The 18146-nt window shown below is 39.6% G+C and overlaps 1 protein-coding gene across 1 annotated transcript; it reads right to left on the bottom strand.

Annotated features, from left to right (window-relative positions):
• Positions 1 to 314: 314 nt before the first annotated feature.
• Positions 315 to 14277, bottom strand: LOC146567742 (uncharacterized). The gene is made up of 4 exons (XM_085287777.1): positions 14064 to 14277; positions 5591 to 5696; positions 4082 to 5182; positions 315 to 2761 (listed from the first exon to the last, which is right to left on the bottom strand). The coding sequence occupies exons 2-3, from the start codon at positions 5606 to 5608 to the stop codon at positions 4106 to 4108; spliced, it is 1095 nt and encodes a 364-aa protein (XP_085143903.1). The 5' UTR covers positions 5609 to 5696; positions 14064 to 14277; the 3' UTR covers positions 315 to 2761; positions 4082 to 4105.
• Between the last annotated feature and the right edge of the window lie 3869 nt (positions 14278 to 18146).

The raw sequence follows: 18146 nt of genomic DNA, 5'->3' as shown, positions 1-18146 counted from the left end.
TTACCGTCTTATTTAAATTTCGCTTCAAAGTAAAAGCTTAATCAAAAACAACACCCAATATCAGCCTGTTGTCTCGTCCCACAGCAGATTAAAATAATGACCTAGGAATTGAATTTGAAAATAAATCAAATGTATTTTTAACATTACTTATTGTCCGAATAAAGATGAAATAAATAAGAATATTAAGTAATACAGATTAAAGTTCCAGTAGTATTTAAACAAAAAAAAGTTTGAAAACAGGAAATTAAAAATGGTCTCTGGCGTACGTTTAAATAAAGATTCAAATTAAATCAAAAATATTTTATTTTCCAGTCCAAAGCAAGTTCCCAACGTTTACAGATGATTCAGTTCATAAATTCACAATTGCATGTCGCCCTGGAACTGGTCTCATCTTTAGGATGATGTTCCTAGCTGCTGATAACCATGCTAAAGCTCTGTCACGACTACAGCCATGTGAGACGTGCATGAGGCTCTTTACAGGATCATATATACAACTGTGCTTAATTACAGTAAAACTGAACAAAACAGAATTGTTGTATATCATGAGGTCTTTATGTCAATTACACAGTTTAACTGATTACATACCGTATTTTCATGACCATAAGGCGCACTTAAAAGTCTTAGATTTTCTTCAAAAAGTACAGCGCGCCCTATAGCGCAGTGCGCCCTATAGCGCAGTGCGCCCTGTGTGTTGTAATGAGGAGGTAGTAGAGAACACCATGAGAACGCTAAAGGGTGAAGTGTGGCCGAGTTGGAGGAAAGACTCGAGCGGTGGATCATCGAGCAAAGAACGAGCAGGAGAAGCGTTTCGACGGTCACCATTCGGCTAAAAGCAGTTTCACTTTCACTTTTTATGAAACGGTGCCATTTTTCCATCAGGACCAGGACTACGGTAGCGCAGCAACTTCCAGCGGATTGTAAGGAAAAGCTGGCCATCTTCCGCTCCTACTGCAGCAAACACATCGGCGACAAAAACATCCAGCCCAGCCACATCACTAACATGGACGAGGTCCCGCTCACTTTTGACATCCCGGTGAGTCACACTGTGGAGAAGAAGGGGACCAGCACGGTAGCGATACGCACAACGGGGTATGAAAAGTCTTCTTTTACTGTTGTGCTTGGCTGCCATGCTAATGGACAGAAACTGCCGCCTATGGTGATTTTTAAGCAAAAGACTTTGCCTAAAGAGAAGTTTCCAGCAGGAATCATCATTAAGGCAAATGAAAAGGGCTGGATGGATGAGGAAATGATGAAAGACTGGCTGAGGGAGGTGTATGTAAGGAGACCAGGTGGTTTTTTCCACGCATCACCATCGCTCTTAATCTGTGACTCTATGCGTGCCCATCTCACAGCCGATGTGAAAAAACTAGTGAAACAAATGAACTGTGAGCTTGCTGTCATTCTGGGAGGCCTGACAAAGGAACTCCAGCCGCTGGACATCGGTGTGAACCGCCCATTCAAAGTAAGGCTGCGAGCGGCCTGGGAGCGATGGATGACCGATGGAGACCACAGTTTCACCAAGAGTGGAAGGCAGCGCCGGGCGAGTTACGCCACAATTTGCCAATGGATTGTAGATGCTTGGGCTAACATGTCTGCTGGCACTGTTGTTCGAGCTTTCGCAAAAGCCGGCATCATTTCCGAGGAGCCGCACGGCACGGAAAGTGACTCTGACAGTGAAGAAAGTGAACCTGGCATGTTTGATGGAGATTTAGCGCAGCTGTTCAATTCAGACACAGAGGATGAGGACTTCGATGGGTTTGATTGATGATAAAAATGTGAGTACCAAACTCAGGTTTGCTCCCGCTTTATTTTTAAATACGCATATGGTACTTGTATGCGCCCTATGATCCAGTGCGCCTTATGTGTGTGTTAAATACAGTAATGGCACACATAACTGAGACTGTGCCTTTTAGTACAGTGCGTCTTATGGTCGTGAAAATACGGTATATAGTTAAATACTTATGTGGTCCAACACGCAAATTTGGGGGATGGGGGGTGGACAAACAAACTAAGAGACGATGTCGCTTCTCTTGTTTTATAGTTTGCTGTCGCATTTCACTCATTGGCTAACAAGACTGAAAAGCTATTCGCTTAGCAAGCATGATCCTGGGGTGTTTCTGACAGGGAAGCTCACATAAACATTACCAGGTACCAACGTGATGCATTAATTTAACTTGACATCACAAGTCCAGGGCGCTGGTGTTGTGCCAAAGTTATGGTCTGCCAAAAACAGATGTCCAGTATTTGCCAAAAAGAGATGTTTATGTAAGTACATGTTTTTTGCACACTGGTAACAGTGAAACAGTTTATTTGCAGCGTGGGATCGTTTGTATTTGGAATATGAACGGAGATTCCTGAGGATTTTGTCACACTGGACACAGATGTAGCTCTTGGTGTTACGATGAGCTGAATGTGAGAAGCTTCTGTCACAGTGTCTACAGTTGTATGGTTTCTCTCCTGTGTGGATTTGTTCATGTCTCTTAAGCTGGCTGATAGTGGTGAAGGATGACCCACATTGGTCACACACGTGCTTTTTAACCCCACTGTTACAGAGTTCGTGTTTTTTGTAATTCACTCAGTGTGGGAAAGCCTCTCTCACACTCTTTGCAGTAGTTCATTTTATCTCCAGTGTGTCTACGCTGATGTATTTTCAGGCTTTCTGGTAATTGAAAGTTTTTCCACAAAGGTCACAGTGAAACTCTTTCCCACCACCACAGTGACGACAGGTTTGAGAATTGGATCCATCTGTGTCGCTCTGCTTCTAAACAAAGACACAAACACAGTAAGTCAGGGAATTCCTTCAACATTTTTATCCTGAAAATCGCCTGAAACAAAGAGCATCTCCCAATTTAATGTATTTGATGTAGAGGAACAGCAACAAGCACTGGTACTGTATAAGTTTTCTACAGTACCAGTTTTTCCTTCCCACTGTCACCAAAGTGCTTGCTCATAGGGGGTCATATGATTGTTGGGATTTTCTCTGTATCTATTATTGTAGAATCTACTGTACAATATAAAACACCTTGAGGCGACTGTTGTTGTGATTTGGCGTTATATAAATAAGATTGAATTGAATCTTGAAAATTCATGACTATGTCATAAATTGCAGGGACAAGGTTAAAAACTTGGGCGTGTGGTTCGACATGGCGCTCTCCTTCGAGTCTCATGTAAAAGAGACAACAAAGACCGCCTTTTTTCATTTGAGGAACATAGCTAAAATCAGACAAGTTTTATCAAACTACACTGCAGAGGTTCTTCTCCACGCATTTGTGTCTTCGCGTATCGATTATGGTAACGCTCTCCTTTCTGGGCTACCAAAGAAAGGTTTTAGAGGTTTACAGATGGTGCAAAATGCAGCTGCTCACATTTGAACTAAAACTGGAACATTTGAGCACAATACCCCTGCATTGAAATCACTTCATTGGCTACCTTGTGAGGTTCGACAGATTTTAAGGTCCTGCTACTCACCTACAAGGCTTTAAATGGTTTGGCACCTTCATACCTCTCTGATCTTTTGAACCCTTATGTTCCATCCCATGCTCTCCGATCCCAGGATTCTGGTCATTCAAAAGTTCCTAGAGCCAGAAAAATAACTATTGGGGGAGCGTGCTTTTTCCTTTTCCTGCCCCGTTTTTGTGGAACAACCTCCCTCAAGATATTAGTGGAGCCTCTGTGGAGGTTTTTACAGCTAAGTTGAAGACCCACTAGTTCACCCTATCCTACACATCTTAATTATTGTTTTTAACTTTTATTGCTATGCATCACTTTCATTTATTTCTTTATTTTTAAATAGCTGTACAGAACTTTGTCTGAAAGCGCTTCATAAATAAAGTTCTTCTTCTTATGTTTTTGTTTCTTTGTTTTCTGTTTACTTTTTTATTTTGATTAGAGAAAAGGTGAGCCTAGGTCTTATTAACCTATAACAACTGTGATACTTGCTTCTACTAATAACACTCAGCTTACTGGATGAAAATAACACATTTTTTCAATCAGTTCATCCAATATAACTCCATAAGTTTACTGATCTGACTTGTTCCAAACACTCAGTCTAATATAAGAAGATAATAATATAAATACATACCTCACAGTAACTGCACTTGTAGAGTTACTTTCTGGTGTGGATCTTTTGGTGTCTTCTCAGGGACTTTGGAGATTTGAAAGTCTTATCACACAGGTCACATTTATAAGGTCTCTCCTCATTGTGGGTAAACATGTGTTGCTGTAACTGTACATCTCTTGTAAATAGTTTTCCACACTGATCACAGAAATAAACATTATGTCCAGTGTGACTGCGTAAGTGTAGATTTCGTGACTCTATACGGCGGAATGTTTTTCCACAAAAATCACATGGGTACGCTTTGCTTCCAGAGTGGATAACTTGATGACGCTGTAAGTACGTACTGTGAGCAAAAGCTTTACCACACTGATCACAGCTGTACGCTTTAACTCCAATGTGGACGAGTTGGTGTCTTTTTAAGCCTCCAGGCTGGGTAAAAGATTTTCCACACAACTCACAGCTGTACGGTTTAATTCCACTGTGGATGAGTTGGTGTGTTTTCAGGTGTTGAGCCTGGATAAAAGATTTTCCACACAAGTCACAGCTGTACGCTGTAATTCCACTGTGGATGAGTTGGTGTGTTTTTAAGGTTTTAGCCCAGGTAAAAGATTTTCCACACAAGTCACAGCTGTACGGTTTAATTCCACTGTGGATGAGTTGGTGTGTTTTTAAGCTTCCAGGCTGGGTAAAATATTTTCCACACAATTCACAGTTGTAGGGTTTAACTGCACTGTGGATAAGTTGGTGTGCTTTCAGGTATTGAGCCCGGGAAAAAGATTTTCCACACAAGTCACAGGGGTACGCTTTAATTCCTCTGTGGAGGAGTTGGTGTGTTTTCAGGTGTTGAGGCCGGGTAAAAGATTTTCCACACAAATCACAGTTGTAGGGTTTAACTCCACTGTGGATAAGTTGGTGTGCTTTCAGGTATGGAGCCCGGGAAAAAGATTTTCCACACAAGTCACAGCTGTACGCTTTAATTCCACTGTGGATGAGTTGGTGTGTTTTCAGGTGTTGAGCTCGGGTAAAATTCTTCCCACACTCGTCACAGCTGTATTTTTTCTCTCCCTTTCTTCTGTGAGGTTTGTCGGCCTCCTGAGAGGGCTGACTTCTCGCTCCATGTTGGTCCTGCAGTGACAGAGATACAAACAGAGGCAGTGAGTGAAATGCAGTCGTGGAACAAACTGAAACTGCCTCCATTAGTGGAATCAAAGAGGTCAAGAAACACGTTGTAGGTGTGTTACCACCACCTTCTGGTGATAGTTTCACACTACAATGATGTGCTACAATAAGACTTGTCAAAGGGGAAAATCTTTTATGTCATAAAAATATTGTGAGTTCAACTGATGATGTTGTTGTTTCAATGTGTGCTGATAAAATATGATCTTTGTATTTTCTTGTAACTTCTGTGGTTTTTGTTTGTGAATGTAGCTTCTGTATGTATGGAGGAGCCCAGGATGGAAAAGATAAAGCTGCTGTTAACAACCAGCTGTGCACACAGTTTCAATAACAGTGTAACTGAGATACTTTTCTCACCTCCTGTGTTGAAGTCATTGTTTCCTCTCTAGTGGCTGAGCTGAGTCCAAATGGCTGAAACTGTTCCTCTGCTGCTCCACCAGACTCTTCTCCTCCTGTTACTCAGCTGGGACACAAAAGTATAGATATGTATTTTATCCCTGGCAAGAAGAAGCAGAGCAAATAAACATTACGACACTCATCAGTAACAATACCTATGAAGGAGGAGTGGAGCAGGACCGGAATACAGTATTCGGAAAGGCACACAAAAAAAACAAACAAAAAAACAAAACAATTAATTTCTTTACGAATATTTATTTCGAACAAATACTTAAAAAATATTTATATTTGGGAACAAGGGAAAACTTTATATGAAACAGCTGAGTTTCCTTGAGAGACTGCAGAACAGTACTGGATGAGTGAGTGACGTGTGAAAGAGGTGACTGACACAGGCTGCTCCACACAGCGACAGAGACGGCTCGGCTGAGCGAAAAAAAACACTGAACTGCATCACTATTTTTGTTCAATAGATTTTTTGGACCTTAACTGTGTTCTGGAGGTAGTTTATAGGTTTCGCGAAGATCGGGAGATTATTTCATTACGCTGCACTATTGACATCTGCATTCGGGTGCTCTTATGCTCACTCTGTTTACGTAGCTCTGTTAGCTTGGTAATTTAGACAACAGGCTGTTGACAGAGTAACGATAAAGTTCGGCAAAAAGGTTAAAACAATGATTGTGTCGAATGTATGCACTTGTGCGAGCTATATGGTACATTTAGGTTACTTAGGTATTTCAACCTATGCTAAGGTTAACCTTAGTTGTTGGTTTAACCATGGTTGAGGCAATGGCTGTTATGTTATTTTCTTTTCAGTGACGTTACATGTTCATTGCTGGATTTATGGAAAGAAAAAAATCAACTAATACTGCCTATCCATAGTTGCTATAATGGATACAATTAAAGAATACTTACACTATAACATTAATTACAAGCGTAACACAAAAAATTGATTTTTATGCCCAGCTTGAATTTTACTCAAATACAAATACTTTTCCCCCCTCAATAAATACAAATACAGATACTGGCTGCTTTGCACATCTCTACTATGAAGCTTCAAGGTGAAATCCCAGGAGCAACTACAAAAAGAAAGTCATCAGCTGCCTACAAGAACTTGAAAGGGAAAAGGCCACTGAGTAGGGCTGGGCGATATGGCCTAAAATTCATAAGGTGATATAATTTGAAGCATGTGCGGTAACGATATATATCGTGATATATTCTTTTCTTCTGTATAACGTATTTTCCACACTAAAAATCCTTTAATTTTCTCAAAAATCGAGAGTGTGCCTTATGTATGAATTCTGGTTGTGCTTACTGACCTCGAACCGATTTCTGCGTGCAGAAATCTGTTAAAAAAATGTTTTAGTACGGTGGTTCCCGACAAGATGGCAGTCTGAAAAGAGTTGCTCTGCAACTTGCACACTGAAAATAGATACAGTAATAGCATGCACCGTCTTTTTTGGAACATTGTGTATTGGCACATGTATGTGAAATGCCCTTAAATAACTAGCCTTTGTGAACTAATGCGGAAACGGCAAACCAGAAGGGCGCAGCGTGCTAAAGACCCTCCGACTGAACAACAAGCTAAAACTACTAAGAAAATGGATGCCTACGTCAGCAGGCCTCAGGAAGACCCAGCCGCTGTGACGTGTGTAGCCTCGGGAGGAGAATTAACACTAAACGAGTTGGTTGCGGAGTTAAGAATCATTCGGACATCGACAAATAATATTGAAAAGGACACGAAACAGATAAAAACGACTGTTCAGGAGATCGAAGGTAAAATCAATGCGTTGAGTGCCCGCATGGAAGAAGTGGAAAGTCGGGTTGCAACTCTTGAGGAGGCAACCCATGCGTCAGAGCAACAATTACCCACTATTCAAGAAGAAATTAAGAACTTACGGAACCATATTGAAGATCTGGACAACAGAGGACGGCGCTGTAATATCAGGATAATTGGTATACCTGAGTTAATAGAAGGAGAGGATATGATCAAGTTCTTACAGCGGGAGATCCCCATAATGTTGGATTTAACTTTGGAGCCCCGTACGCTAGATATACAGCGAGCGCATCGTGTTCCTATGGGTCCACCGAAACGGAGTAGGAGAGAGGGAGAACGACCGCGGCCTGTTATGGTTAACTTACTCCGTTATCGGGATAAGGAAGACATCCTTCGGGCGGCCAGAGAGAAAGGCCAGATTCTATGGCGTGGGGCGAAGATAATGTTTTTTCCGGATTACTCCCGACGAACCATGGACCGGCGCATGTCTTTCAAACAAATTAAGTTGGAGTTGAGAGAAAAAGGAGTGGAATACTCGCTGCTTTTCCCCGCTACTCTAGAAATAAAACGCAATGGAGCAAGGCACAGATTTTCTTCACCGGAGGAGGCTGCAAAATTTATTAAGAATATGTTCCCTTAAGATAAGTGACACTTTCTGCCTTTTTTTTGTTTTGTTTTGTGATCGGGGATGGTGAAGTACTTTACCATATGTAAGTGCGTTTAACGTGTTGTTAGATGGGTTTGGTGCAGGGATTTTCTTTTTTTTTTTTCCCTTTTACTCGATTAATTTAAATATCCCTATAAACTACTAGTTATGTGCTGGGTTGCTAGCCGGGCACCGGTGACCACCAACCCTGGGTTTTCCAGTGTTAGCAAGAATTAGTCTTGCCTTTTGTTTTTTCCTTTTTTCTGGCTGGAGTTTTGCTGGAGCTGTTTTCAGTTTGTTTCTATTTATTTTGAGTCCTTGTATTTATAAATTGGTTTATCTTCACATAAAACCACCCTCTATAATGGATATATTTATGAATTGGAGTATTATATGGAATTCCACATTGTAACATGGATAGACAGACAGATTTCAAAATAGCCAGCTGGAATGTTAAGGGGTTGAATAACGGGATTAAGAGGAAGAAAATATTAACATATTTAAAGTTATCAAGAGTTGATATAGCCTTTATTCAAGAAACACACATGTGTAAGTCAGAAACTTTAAAACTTAAATGTTCCTGGGTAGGTAAAGTCTTTTCCAGTCCTGGAACTGGTAAAAGCAGGGGAGTGTCGGTTCTGATTCATAAAACAGTTAGCTTTACTGAAACAAAAGTAATACCAGATAAGGAAGGTAGATTTATATTGGTTTATGGACAATTACTGGACACACCAATAATTTTATGTTTTTATGTAATATCTATGCACCTAATGCGGACATACCCGCCTTTTTTCATAACCTGTCACAGTATCTTTTGGAATTAGAAGGTGCACAAATAGTGGTAGGAGGAGATTTTAATCAAATACTGGATCAAGACCTAGATAGATCACTTCCTAGGAGAGGCACAGAGAGTAAATCTGTAGTTGCCATAAGGCAGATGACCTCAGATTTGGGTCTGAATGATATTTGGCGGACAATGCATCCAGAAGGCAGGGAATATTCATTTTACTCTCCGCCTCACTACTTTCTGGGCAGGGATAGCTCAGTAGGTAGAGTGGTTGCCCCATGATCGGAAGGTCGGGGGTTCGATTCCCCTTAACAGCTACCCTGAGGTACCCCTGAGCAAGGTACCGTCCCTACACACTGCTCCCCGGGCGCCCAATGGCTGCCCACTGCTTCACTGAGTGAATGGGTTAAATGCAGAGAGCAATTTCCCCACGGGGCTCAATAAAGTACAATAATGTACACACTTTCTTCTTCTTATTTCTGAAGCCTTAGTGAATAATTCTATAGATTCAAGTATTGGTAATATAGTAATTTCGGACCATGCGCCAATTTTTCTATGTCTTGGAAATATTTTACAGATTCCTCCAAGCCGCAGATGGCGTTTAAATGTGTCCTTAATTAAAGACTCTGGTTTTATTAAATTGATAAGAGATGAAATACAATTTTACAAACAGACAAATAATCGAGAGGACACTACATTGGCTACTTGGTGGGATGCTATGAAGGCATACTTAAGGGGGAGAATAATTTCTTACGCTTCCTTTAAAAAGAAGGCAGCTAACAAGAATATCATTACGTTAGAAGCCAAATTAAAGGCACTTGAGGCAGTACATTCCCATACAAAAGACAGAGTTACGTTGAATAAAATCGTTAAAGTTAAATATGAGTTGAATGTACTGTACAACAGAAAGGCAGAATACGCTTTATTTCGCATTAATCAAGCATATTGGGAAATGGGAGAAAAGCCGAGTCGTTTATTAGTATACCGTCTTAAACAGAAAGACAGTATGAACCATATCCCAGGCATACGACAATCAGATGGGGTTATTTCAACTTCTATTAGACATATAAATGATGGATTCAGGGCCTTTTACAATAATCTTTATTCTACACAAGGTAGTTTAGATGAACAGAAATTCGAAGCATTTTTTACTGATTTAAACCTGCCACAGCTTTCTACTACTGACCAGCTGATTATAGATGCTCCAATTACAGTGGAGGAGATTACCCATGCAATTAACAGTATGCCACTTAATAAAGCTCCAGGATTAGATGGGTTACCATTGGATTTCTATAGAGCATTTGAAGATATGTTAAGTCCCCTGTTGCTCGATGTTTATAATGAGGCGTTCAAAGTAGGCTCATTACCTCAGTCAATGCACTCTGGACTTATAACATTTATTCTTAAAACTGGGAAAGACCCTTTAGACCCAAGTGGTTACCGCCCTATATCTTTGCTGAATTCTGACCAAAAAATCTTGGCAAAGGTCTTAGCGGGCTGATTAAAAGCAGTAATGGCAAAAATAATTCATGCAGACCAATCTGGTTTTGTTCCAAACCGCTATGGTTCAGATAATATTAGACGGTTGGTTTATTTGCAAAATTATATATATGATTCAGTATATCCAACAGTGGCCCTATCGCTGGATGCTGCAAAAGCTTTTGATTGTGTTGAGTGGGATTATCTGTTTAAGACATTAGAAAAGTTCGGTTTTGGTGATAATTTTATTAGGTGGATAAAGATATTATAAGATTCGCCTTCAGCGCGAGTATTGACGAATGGGCTCATATCAGACCTATTCCTTTTACAGAGATCCACAAGACAGGGTTGTCCCCTTAGCCCCGGTCTCTTTGTAATTGCTATAGAGCCTCTGGCACAAAAACTGAGAAATAATGTAAATATATTTGGAATTTCGATGGGTAATAGTCAACATAAGCTTCTATTATATGCAGATGATATGTTGTTACTTATGACCCAGCCTGGGAAGTCAATTCAAGCCCTATTAGAACGTATAGAAAGCTTTACGCTGCTTTCAGGGTATCGTGTCAACTGGGATAAATCAGAGGCAATGCCTATGTCAGGACACTGCCCCCATACTTTATTTAAACAGTGGGAGTTTCGGTGGTCCGTGAATGGTTTGAGGTATTTGGGGATACAAATTACCTCGGATTACACTAAGATGGTTCAAGCAAATATGGAGCCAATGATTGAAAGAATAAAAATGGAATTTGGTAGATGGTCCAGAGTGCGTCTCACAATATGGGGTAAAATTAGTTGTATTAAGATGATGACTGCACCCATGATCTTTTATATTTTATCTAATATTCCATTACACATTCCAGATAAGTATTTCAAAGATCTAGACTTTTTGATCCGGCAGTTTCTTTGGGGTAGTTCACCACATCGTTTAAGTATTAGGAAACTTCAAGCGAGTGTAAAACAAGGAGGTTTTTCATTGCCTAATTTCCAATGGTATTATTGGGTGATGAACGTGAAACAACTTAGAGCATGGTTACCTACTGCACCAGTTAAACCCATCTGGTCCCATATAGAGACGGAAGTTAATGGCGGTATTTCTCCTTGGAGGGAGCTGTTTGATACCAGTCATAAAACTACCCATCCTATAATTGCAAACGCGAAGACATTGTGGTGTAAATTACATAGGGCAGGTCGCTGGGACTTTATTAAATCACCTTCGGCAACCTTATGGGGGAATAAAAGAATTTTAATTGGAGGGACATCGGTTGACTGGTTACAGTGGCGTAAAGCAGGCATCCTTAATGTATCAGATTTATTTGACTGTGGGACTAAATGTTTTTTAAGCTTTGATAAAATTGTGGAGTTATATAAGTTGAAGCGTAATCAATTCTGGAGATATGTCCGAATACATAGTTCATTATCGAAGTGGCTGGGAACCCCCTTGAGTTGTCCTGTGGGCAGCCCTGTGGAAGTCCTGCTCTCAAGATCACCCTTGGGTAAAGGCATTACCTCTAAGATTTATCACTTATTGCAAGAACGGTCAGCTGACCCTCTCCTTAAAGTTAAGGGCTACTGGGCCCAGGACATGGCATTGGACATATCTTCAGTTGAATGGGATTCATGTTTTCAAAGTGTTAATACTATGTATAAAGAAACAGGCAGTAGATTTATTCAACTGAGATTATTCATCCACAATACGAGGTTAGTTATTAATATACTGCAACAACATGGGAATAGAGCAGCTGCGAGAGAATTCAACATTAATGAATCAATGTTACGGAAGTGGAGGAAGCGCAGTTTTTGGCTTTCCCCATATTTCAAAAGGGCTTCATCTCTTTGCTATGACTGTCGCTTGGCATAATTTGCAGATGATAATGGTTTTAGCCGCTGCGATGCTTTCGACCAAAACAGGCGCAGCTTGATGACATCATCAACATGCGCTATCGCGATATAGTCAAAATCTCTATCGTTGGTCAAATTTATATTGTTTCTATCGTATATCGTTTATATCGCCCACCTCTACCACTGAGCTCCCTGCATACCACCACCTTTACCCAGGGGATGCTACACCCTGTATATATTTCAAAATAAAAAATAAAAAAAAGCTCAGTTTCCTACAATGGCGGCAGCCGGTTAGTTTTAATATTACTCTTATTATTCTTTCTGGGTCACAAAATAAAGGTTTAACATCTTTTTTGTCTTTCACTACTCAGGTTAAACATGATATATGAGTCACTTGGATAACTTAGAAATGTTATTGTTTGGCTTTTTTTAGTATTTTATTTGTTCCTGAGTAAATCGGTTTGGCTGAGATTAAAGTTATAGTTTTTACACAGCTGAATAAACGTCAAGCAGACAGCTGATTATCAGAAGTGTGAGATGCTCGAGAATATACTCCGATGTAGACGGCTGAGTTTATTAAACTCCACCGAAACAATCTGCAAATGTAATTAAACTGTAATAAAAATGGTAAAATGGTAAATGGCCTGTATTTGTATAGTGCTTTACTAGTCCCTAAGGACCCCAATTGACCACATTCCTATAACGATCCCACACACATTAGGTGGTACTCCATTATAACACAAAATTCCTTTATTTAACACATCACCAAGACCATCTGTGACAGCGTTCAAGTTTTACAACAACTAAAAGGGAAACAGAAAATACACACTGATATATTACATACTTACGAATTTATAAGTTAAATATAGTGTACAATAACCAAGCTGTTATCAACCATCATTAACTATTGAACCTGCATTTTTGTTGAAGCAGTCTTCAGAAATGGGAAATTATTACATTCAGAAATCACATAATTTCCACATTCATGGCTGCATCAGCAGATATTCAAAAATACATAATTAAAATCACCTTGTTACCTGCAAACATTAAACGTGTTCTCAGGTACATTTGTGATCATTTTCAAGTTGTATGGCTTTAACAATGTGACATTTTCTCCCAAAATCACAATACCATCTCATTCCTTTTTGTAGAGGCAGGCATTTTAAAATGTTTACATTTTTAGGTCTTTATTTATTTAACTTTTTTACAATCCCAACCAGCACAGTCACTGGGTACTTTTGTGATTGTTTTCCTTCTCTATAAGGGACAGGTTCAAAGGTTAAAGGTCTCTCTTACTTTCAGTGCTGCCACATGTGGATTTAAGTCCGCACTGCACTGTGTGTGTCTGTTGTTCAATGTTGTTCAACAATTTCAACAAGAAAGCGGCTGGACTTCTTTAAGTTTGGTAAAACACGTTTCACCGCTCATACAAACCATTATGACGGAATTATAGAAAACACTGCATCAAAAACACAAAAAAAGTTGTTTCAGACATGTTGATCTCAGCAAAGGAGAATCACACCAAAACTTTCTTTGTGAGTACGGGCAGCTGCACCTAAAGGCACAATGAATAGCGAGCACACATTGAACCGTACATAACGCTGTAGGGGCGTAAGGTCTTTTAATCGTGGATGTAGTCAACGCGGTAAATACAAACGAGGCTGTAGAGGTTTGGTGCAGGCAGAAAAACAGCTGCAGGAACAATGAAAAGACTTTTCTGCTCCAACTTCTCCCAGCATGCTGAGCTAATGATTAGTTGGTGTTTTTCTCCAAACACTCTCTCACTCTTCTCTCAACGTGTTCACAATAAACTGTGAACAGACACCGAGGAGAGCAGCAGAAGACCTCATTCAGGAGCTAAACTCAACATGAACTGAACTCACAGTAAAGTTAGCTCGGTGCTTACCTTTAGATGAGCCCACAAACCGAGAGAAACTCCGCGATGAAGCTGCAACTCTTTCCAAACACAGGAAACAGATCAGGGAGCAGAGACCCACGTGGTTCACGCTGATCTCAGCTACGATCCAGGAGACAAGGGTGGGCAGATCGATGCAGATATCGATCAGGACGTTGGTAGTGGTTTATGATCGATTCTTTAGTTTGTTTCTCTCCTCTAAGTTCACTACTTTACTCCCGTTTCATGAAAAAGCAGCTCTCTCTGCTCGACTCCTCTCCTGCGCACACTCTTTGCTCCGCCCCATTTTCTGCTCTGCTGTGATTCGTTGCTGTGCGGTCACGTGACTCAGAAGCTACATTTGGGGGGTGTCCAAATTCATGAGCCGCGTCCTCTTTTTTTTTTTTAAATAAACTTTATTAAGAAACAGTATACAGAACATGTATACAACCAGAACAAAATTATTATATATGCCAGAGGGTGTGATACAAAGAATTACAAACATTCAAATAATTTGTAATTACTACAAATAGTAATAGTTTTCATAGCCTTTTTGTTGAGTGATCCACTAATCAATTTTATGTAACATAAAACATCATTATAGTAATGTTTAAAATTAGGTTTTTTGTTACTGTATTTGCATTTGTGAAAATAAAATTTAGCTAAGATAACTAACAAGTTTATTATAAAGTAAGCATCTTCTTTTTTTTGCCTTCGAAAGAAACAAAATACAAGATTTTCCCATTTCACAGTAAAGTCTTTATAGAGATGTCCAGCAATGAATCTACTGAAGTCTTTCCAAAATGTTCTAGCGTATGAACAGATCCAGAAAAGGTGTTGCACAGTCTCAGGATGGCTTCCACAAAATCCACAGTTCACATTTATGTCCCTTTTGAACTTTGTCACCTAATGATTAGCAGGATAAAATTTATGCAGTATTTTAAAGGAGACTTCCTTCACTTTATTCGTTACCAGTTACTTGTTAGGAATTGTCCATACTCTTTTCCAGTTAATGTCACTGACAAAGAAATTCCAATAAGAGACCACATGTGGAATAGTTAGAGATTCTGTCTGGAACAAAGCACGGATATTCTTATTACTTTTACTACGGTTTGTTAGACAGATTCTTCCTATGTGTGAATCTAAAGGGTTGGGGAGAGAAACAGATGATATGCAAGGTTGAATACCTTTAAACAGCATTATAATACCCGTAGGTATTGCATCAAATAATATGGCATATTCTTTGGGTGTGGCTGGAAATTTATAGGTGTTTAAGAATTCTGAATAGGACATAAGCTGCCCATTAGGATTAAACAGCTGATTCACTAAAACAATCCGTTTCTCAACCCACCTAGAAAAAAATAATGATTTATTTTCATACACTATGTTCCTATTATTCCAAATTGAATACGTATGGGGTGTAAAGTTGTGTTTATATATAAGGGACCAAGCTAATAGAACTTGTTTGTGAAGCATCGAAAGGTTTTCTGGAAGCTTATCTATATTATAATCACAACCTAAGATAACTTAGACCACCAAACTTCCAAATGGATACCGGATTTTTAAGAAAATGTTTAGCCCAATTAATCTTAAATGTATTGTTTAGAGTAGTAAAATCCAAAACATTGAGGCCACCGTGTTCATAGTCATTCATCAATACACTTTTTCTGATGTAATGTAATGTGTCCTGTTTTTCCAGAGGAAGTTGAAGAGCATTCGGTCGATATCCTTACAAGTTTTGCCGTCCACATGCAGAGAAATTGCTGCATAAGTCAGTCGACACAGACCTTCTGCTTTTGAGAGCAATACCCTTCCTCTTAAACTTAAATCTCTCTGCAACCATTGATTTAATTTGGTTTGAGATTTTTTAATAATTGGGGGACAATTTAGTAAAATTCTGTCTTTTGGATCTTTGCAGATAATCAGATCTAAATATGTTGCTTCATTTTTAACTGTTATATTACAAATACTCTGAACATTACACTCTTTGACAGGCAATAATTGACATTTATTTAAGTTTAGGACCAATCCAGACCCTTTTGAGAAATCCTCTATTACGTGTAAAGCAATTGGCACTTGGCTGGCATTTTTAAGAAAAATTGTGGTATCAGGCTATGACAGCGTTGATGGAGTTTTTAAATTGTGTTGATCGGCCACGTAAAACCAGAGTTATGTTAAAAATATATGAAATATTTGGTTTTCTTCCTGAATACTATCATTGTTTATATTTACTGCGGGAAGAAACGGTAAAAACGGTGTTTCATAAGGAAAATGCCATAAAGCACTTTCCACCTGTGAGCGAAGACAACACCAAAAAACCCCACCCTTTCCTAATGGTCAAAAAATGTACCATGTCGACCAATCAAAAGATTCCAGATAGCAAGACGACATTGAATCGATGTTGATTTTTCATCCAATCCGTCGTTATGGTCAGGGTTGAAATGTCACTGTTGTAACAACATTGAAATACTGTGGTAAACCCATGGTCTTACTATAGGGACGTTGAAATGATGTTGATTTACCGTTGTTTTTTTGTCATTGATATTTGATCTATTTGTAGTTGACCAGGTGACAACAACAATGTGGAGAAAACGTCTATTTATAGTTGACCATCATTCCGCGCCGGACACCATCAAAAAGCCATCGATTTCTAGTAGTGCATTAAATTGCATTGCAACTGAGCGGGTATAAAGTACCGGAGAAAGTAGATTTATTGTTCTTTTGTTATCAATGACTTTGGTCTAGTTCACCAGCTTTGAAAAATCGTGTCGACCTGCAATTTATGTATAGTTGAGCGGGAAATTAAAGCAGCGATCACTTGGACTATTCCGCAGCACCCCTCTCACAGTGGTACATCCCTCCAGGTAACCATTGTCTTGTACAGTAGAGCGGGACATTAGATTTACTCTCAGCGGAATTGACCGGAGAAGGCATCAGTTCATGCACTGCACTGGCCTGCACCACGATTAGTATAAGGTAAGAATGAATGAATTTTCTTCTATTTGTTATTTCCACAGTTGCATTTGAATAACAGTAAAAAACTCGTTAATGTACAGTTTATGACAAAATGTGGGAGCCCGAAATTGTGTCCACTTTTCATCTTACAACTCAGCTGGAGTTTCATACTTTTCTGTTATATTCTGTTACAAAGCTAGCCTAACGCTTCGAGGGTTCCTTTGTTAGCCTTGCCGTCGCCTCGGCCACCATTGACCCAGACTGTCGCTCTGTCTTTGCCTTTTTGCATAGTACTAAAAAAAAAATAGTGTAAATCTGTGATATATGATTGGTAAATGTAAAGGTAACTGTATAAATGTGTTCAATGACTTTGTTACTTTTGATGATTGGAGAGCACCCGCTTCAATTCGCACACGAAAACTTTAGACTCAGTTCGAATGCTCACGCGGCATGTCCACGTGACTTTACGTTGCACGCTCACCTTTACGTTGCACGCTCACCTTTACGTTGCACACTCACCTAACTTTACGTTGCACGCGTACATGACTTTCCGTTTGTGCCTTGAATAATGAATAAGGCTACGTCCACACGTACCAGGGTATTTTTGAAAACGCAGATTTTTCTATGCGTTTACACCTTTCGTCCACACGTAAACCTCGTTTTCGTTCGCTGAAAACGGAGATTTTAAAAAACGCCTGCCAGGGTGGATATTTTTGAAAACTCAAGTTTTTGCATTTACGTGTGGATGAGGAAAACTGAGAAAACGCAGCGTCAAAGGTGTGCGCCTATTTTGACGTCACACTGTGCACGTTTTTCTTTCGGTGCAATGAATTTCTACAATGGCGGACTTAGACAAACTTATACTTGAATGCAGAATGTTAAGCCATCACTTATGGATATATTAGGTTTTCGCCTCCCACTGCTTAAACCTGAACAACCACTTTATGAAGTGGTTCTGACTGAGCTGGAGCTGTTTTGCAAAGAAGGATGGGCAAGGATTTCAGTCTCTAGATGTGCAAAGCTGGTAGAGACAGACCCTAAAAGACTGGCAGCTGGAATTGCAGCAAAAGCTGGTTCTACAAAGTATTGACTCAGGGGGCTGAATAATTACACACAGCCCACTTTGCAGTTATTTATTTG

This window comes from Mchenga conophoros, linkage group LG9 (assembly GCF_057382185.1).
Source record: "Mchenga conophoros isolate Kocher_MC1m ecotype Shallow Benthic linkage group LG9, M_conophoros_male_GT1.1, whole genome shotgun sequence".
Lineage (NCBI taxonomy): Eukaryota > Metazoa > Chordata > Actinopteri > Cichliformes > Cichlidae > Mchenga > Mchenga conophoros.
This window is presented reverse-complemented; position numbering and strand designations above follow the sequence as displayed.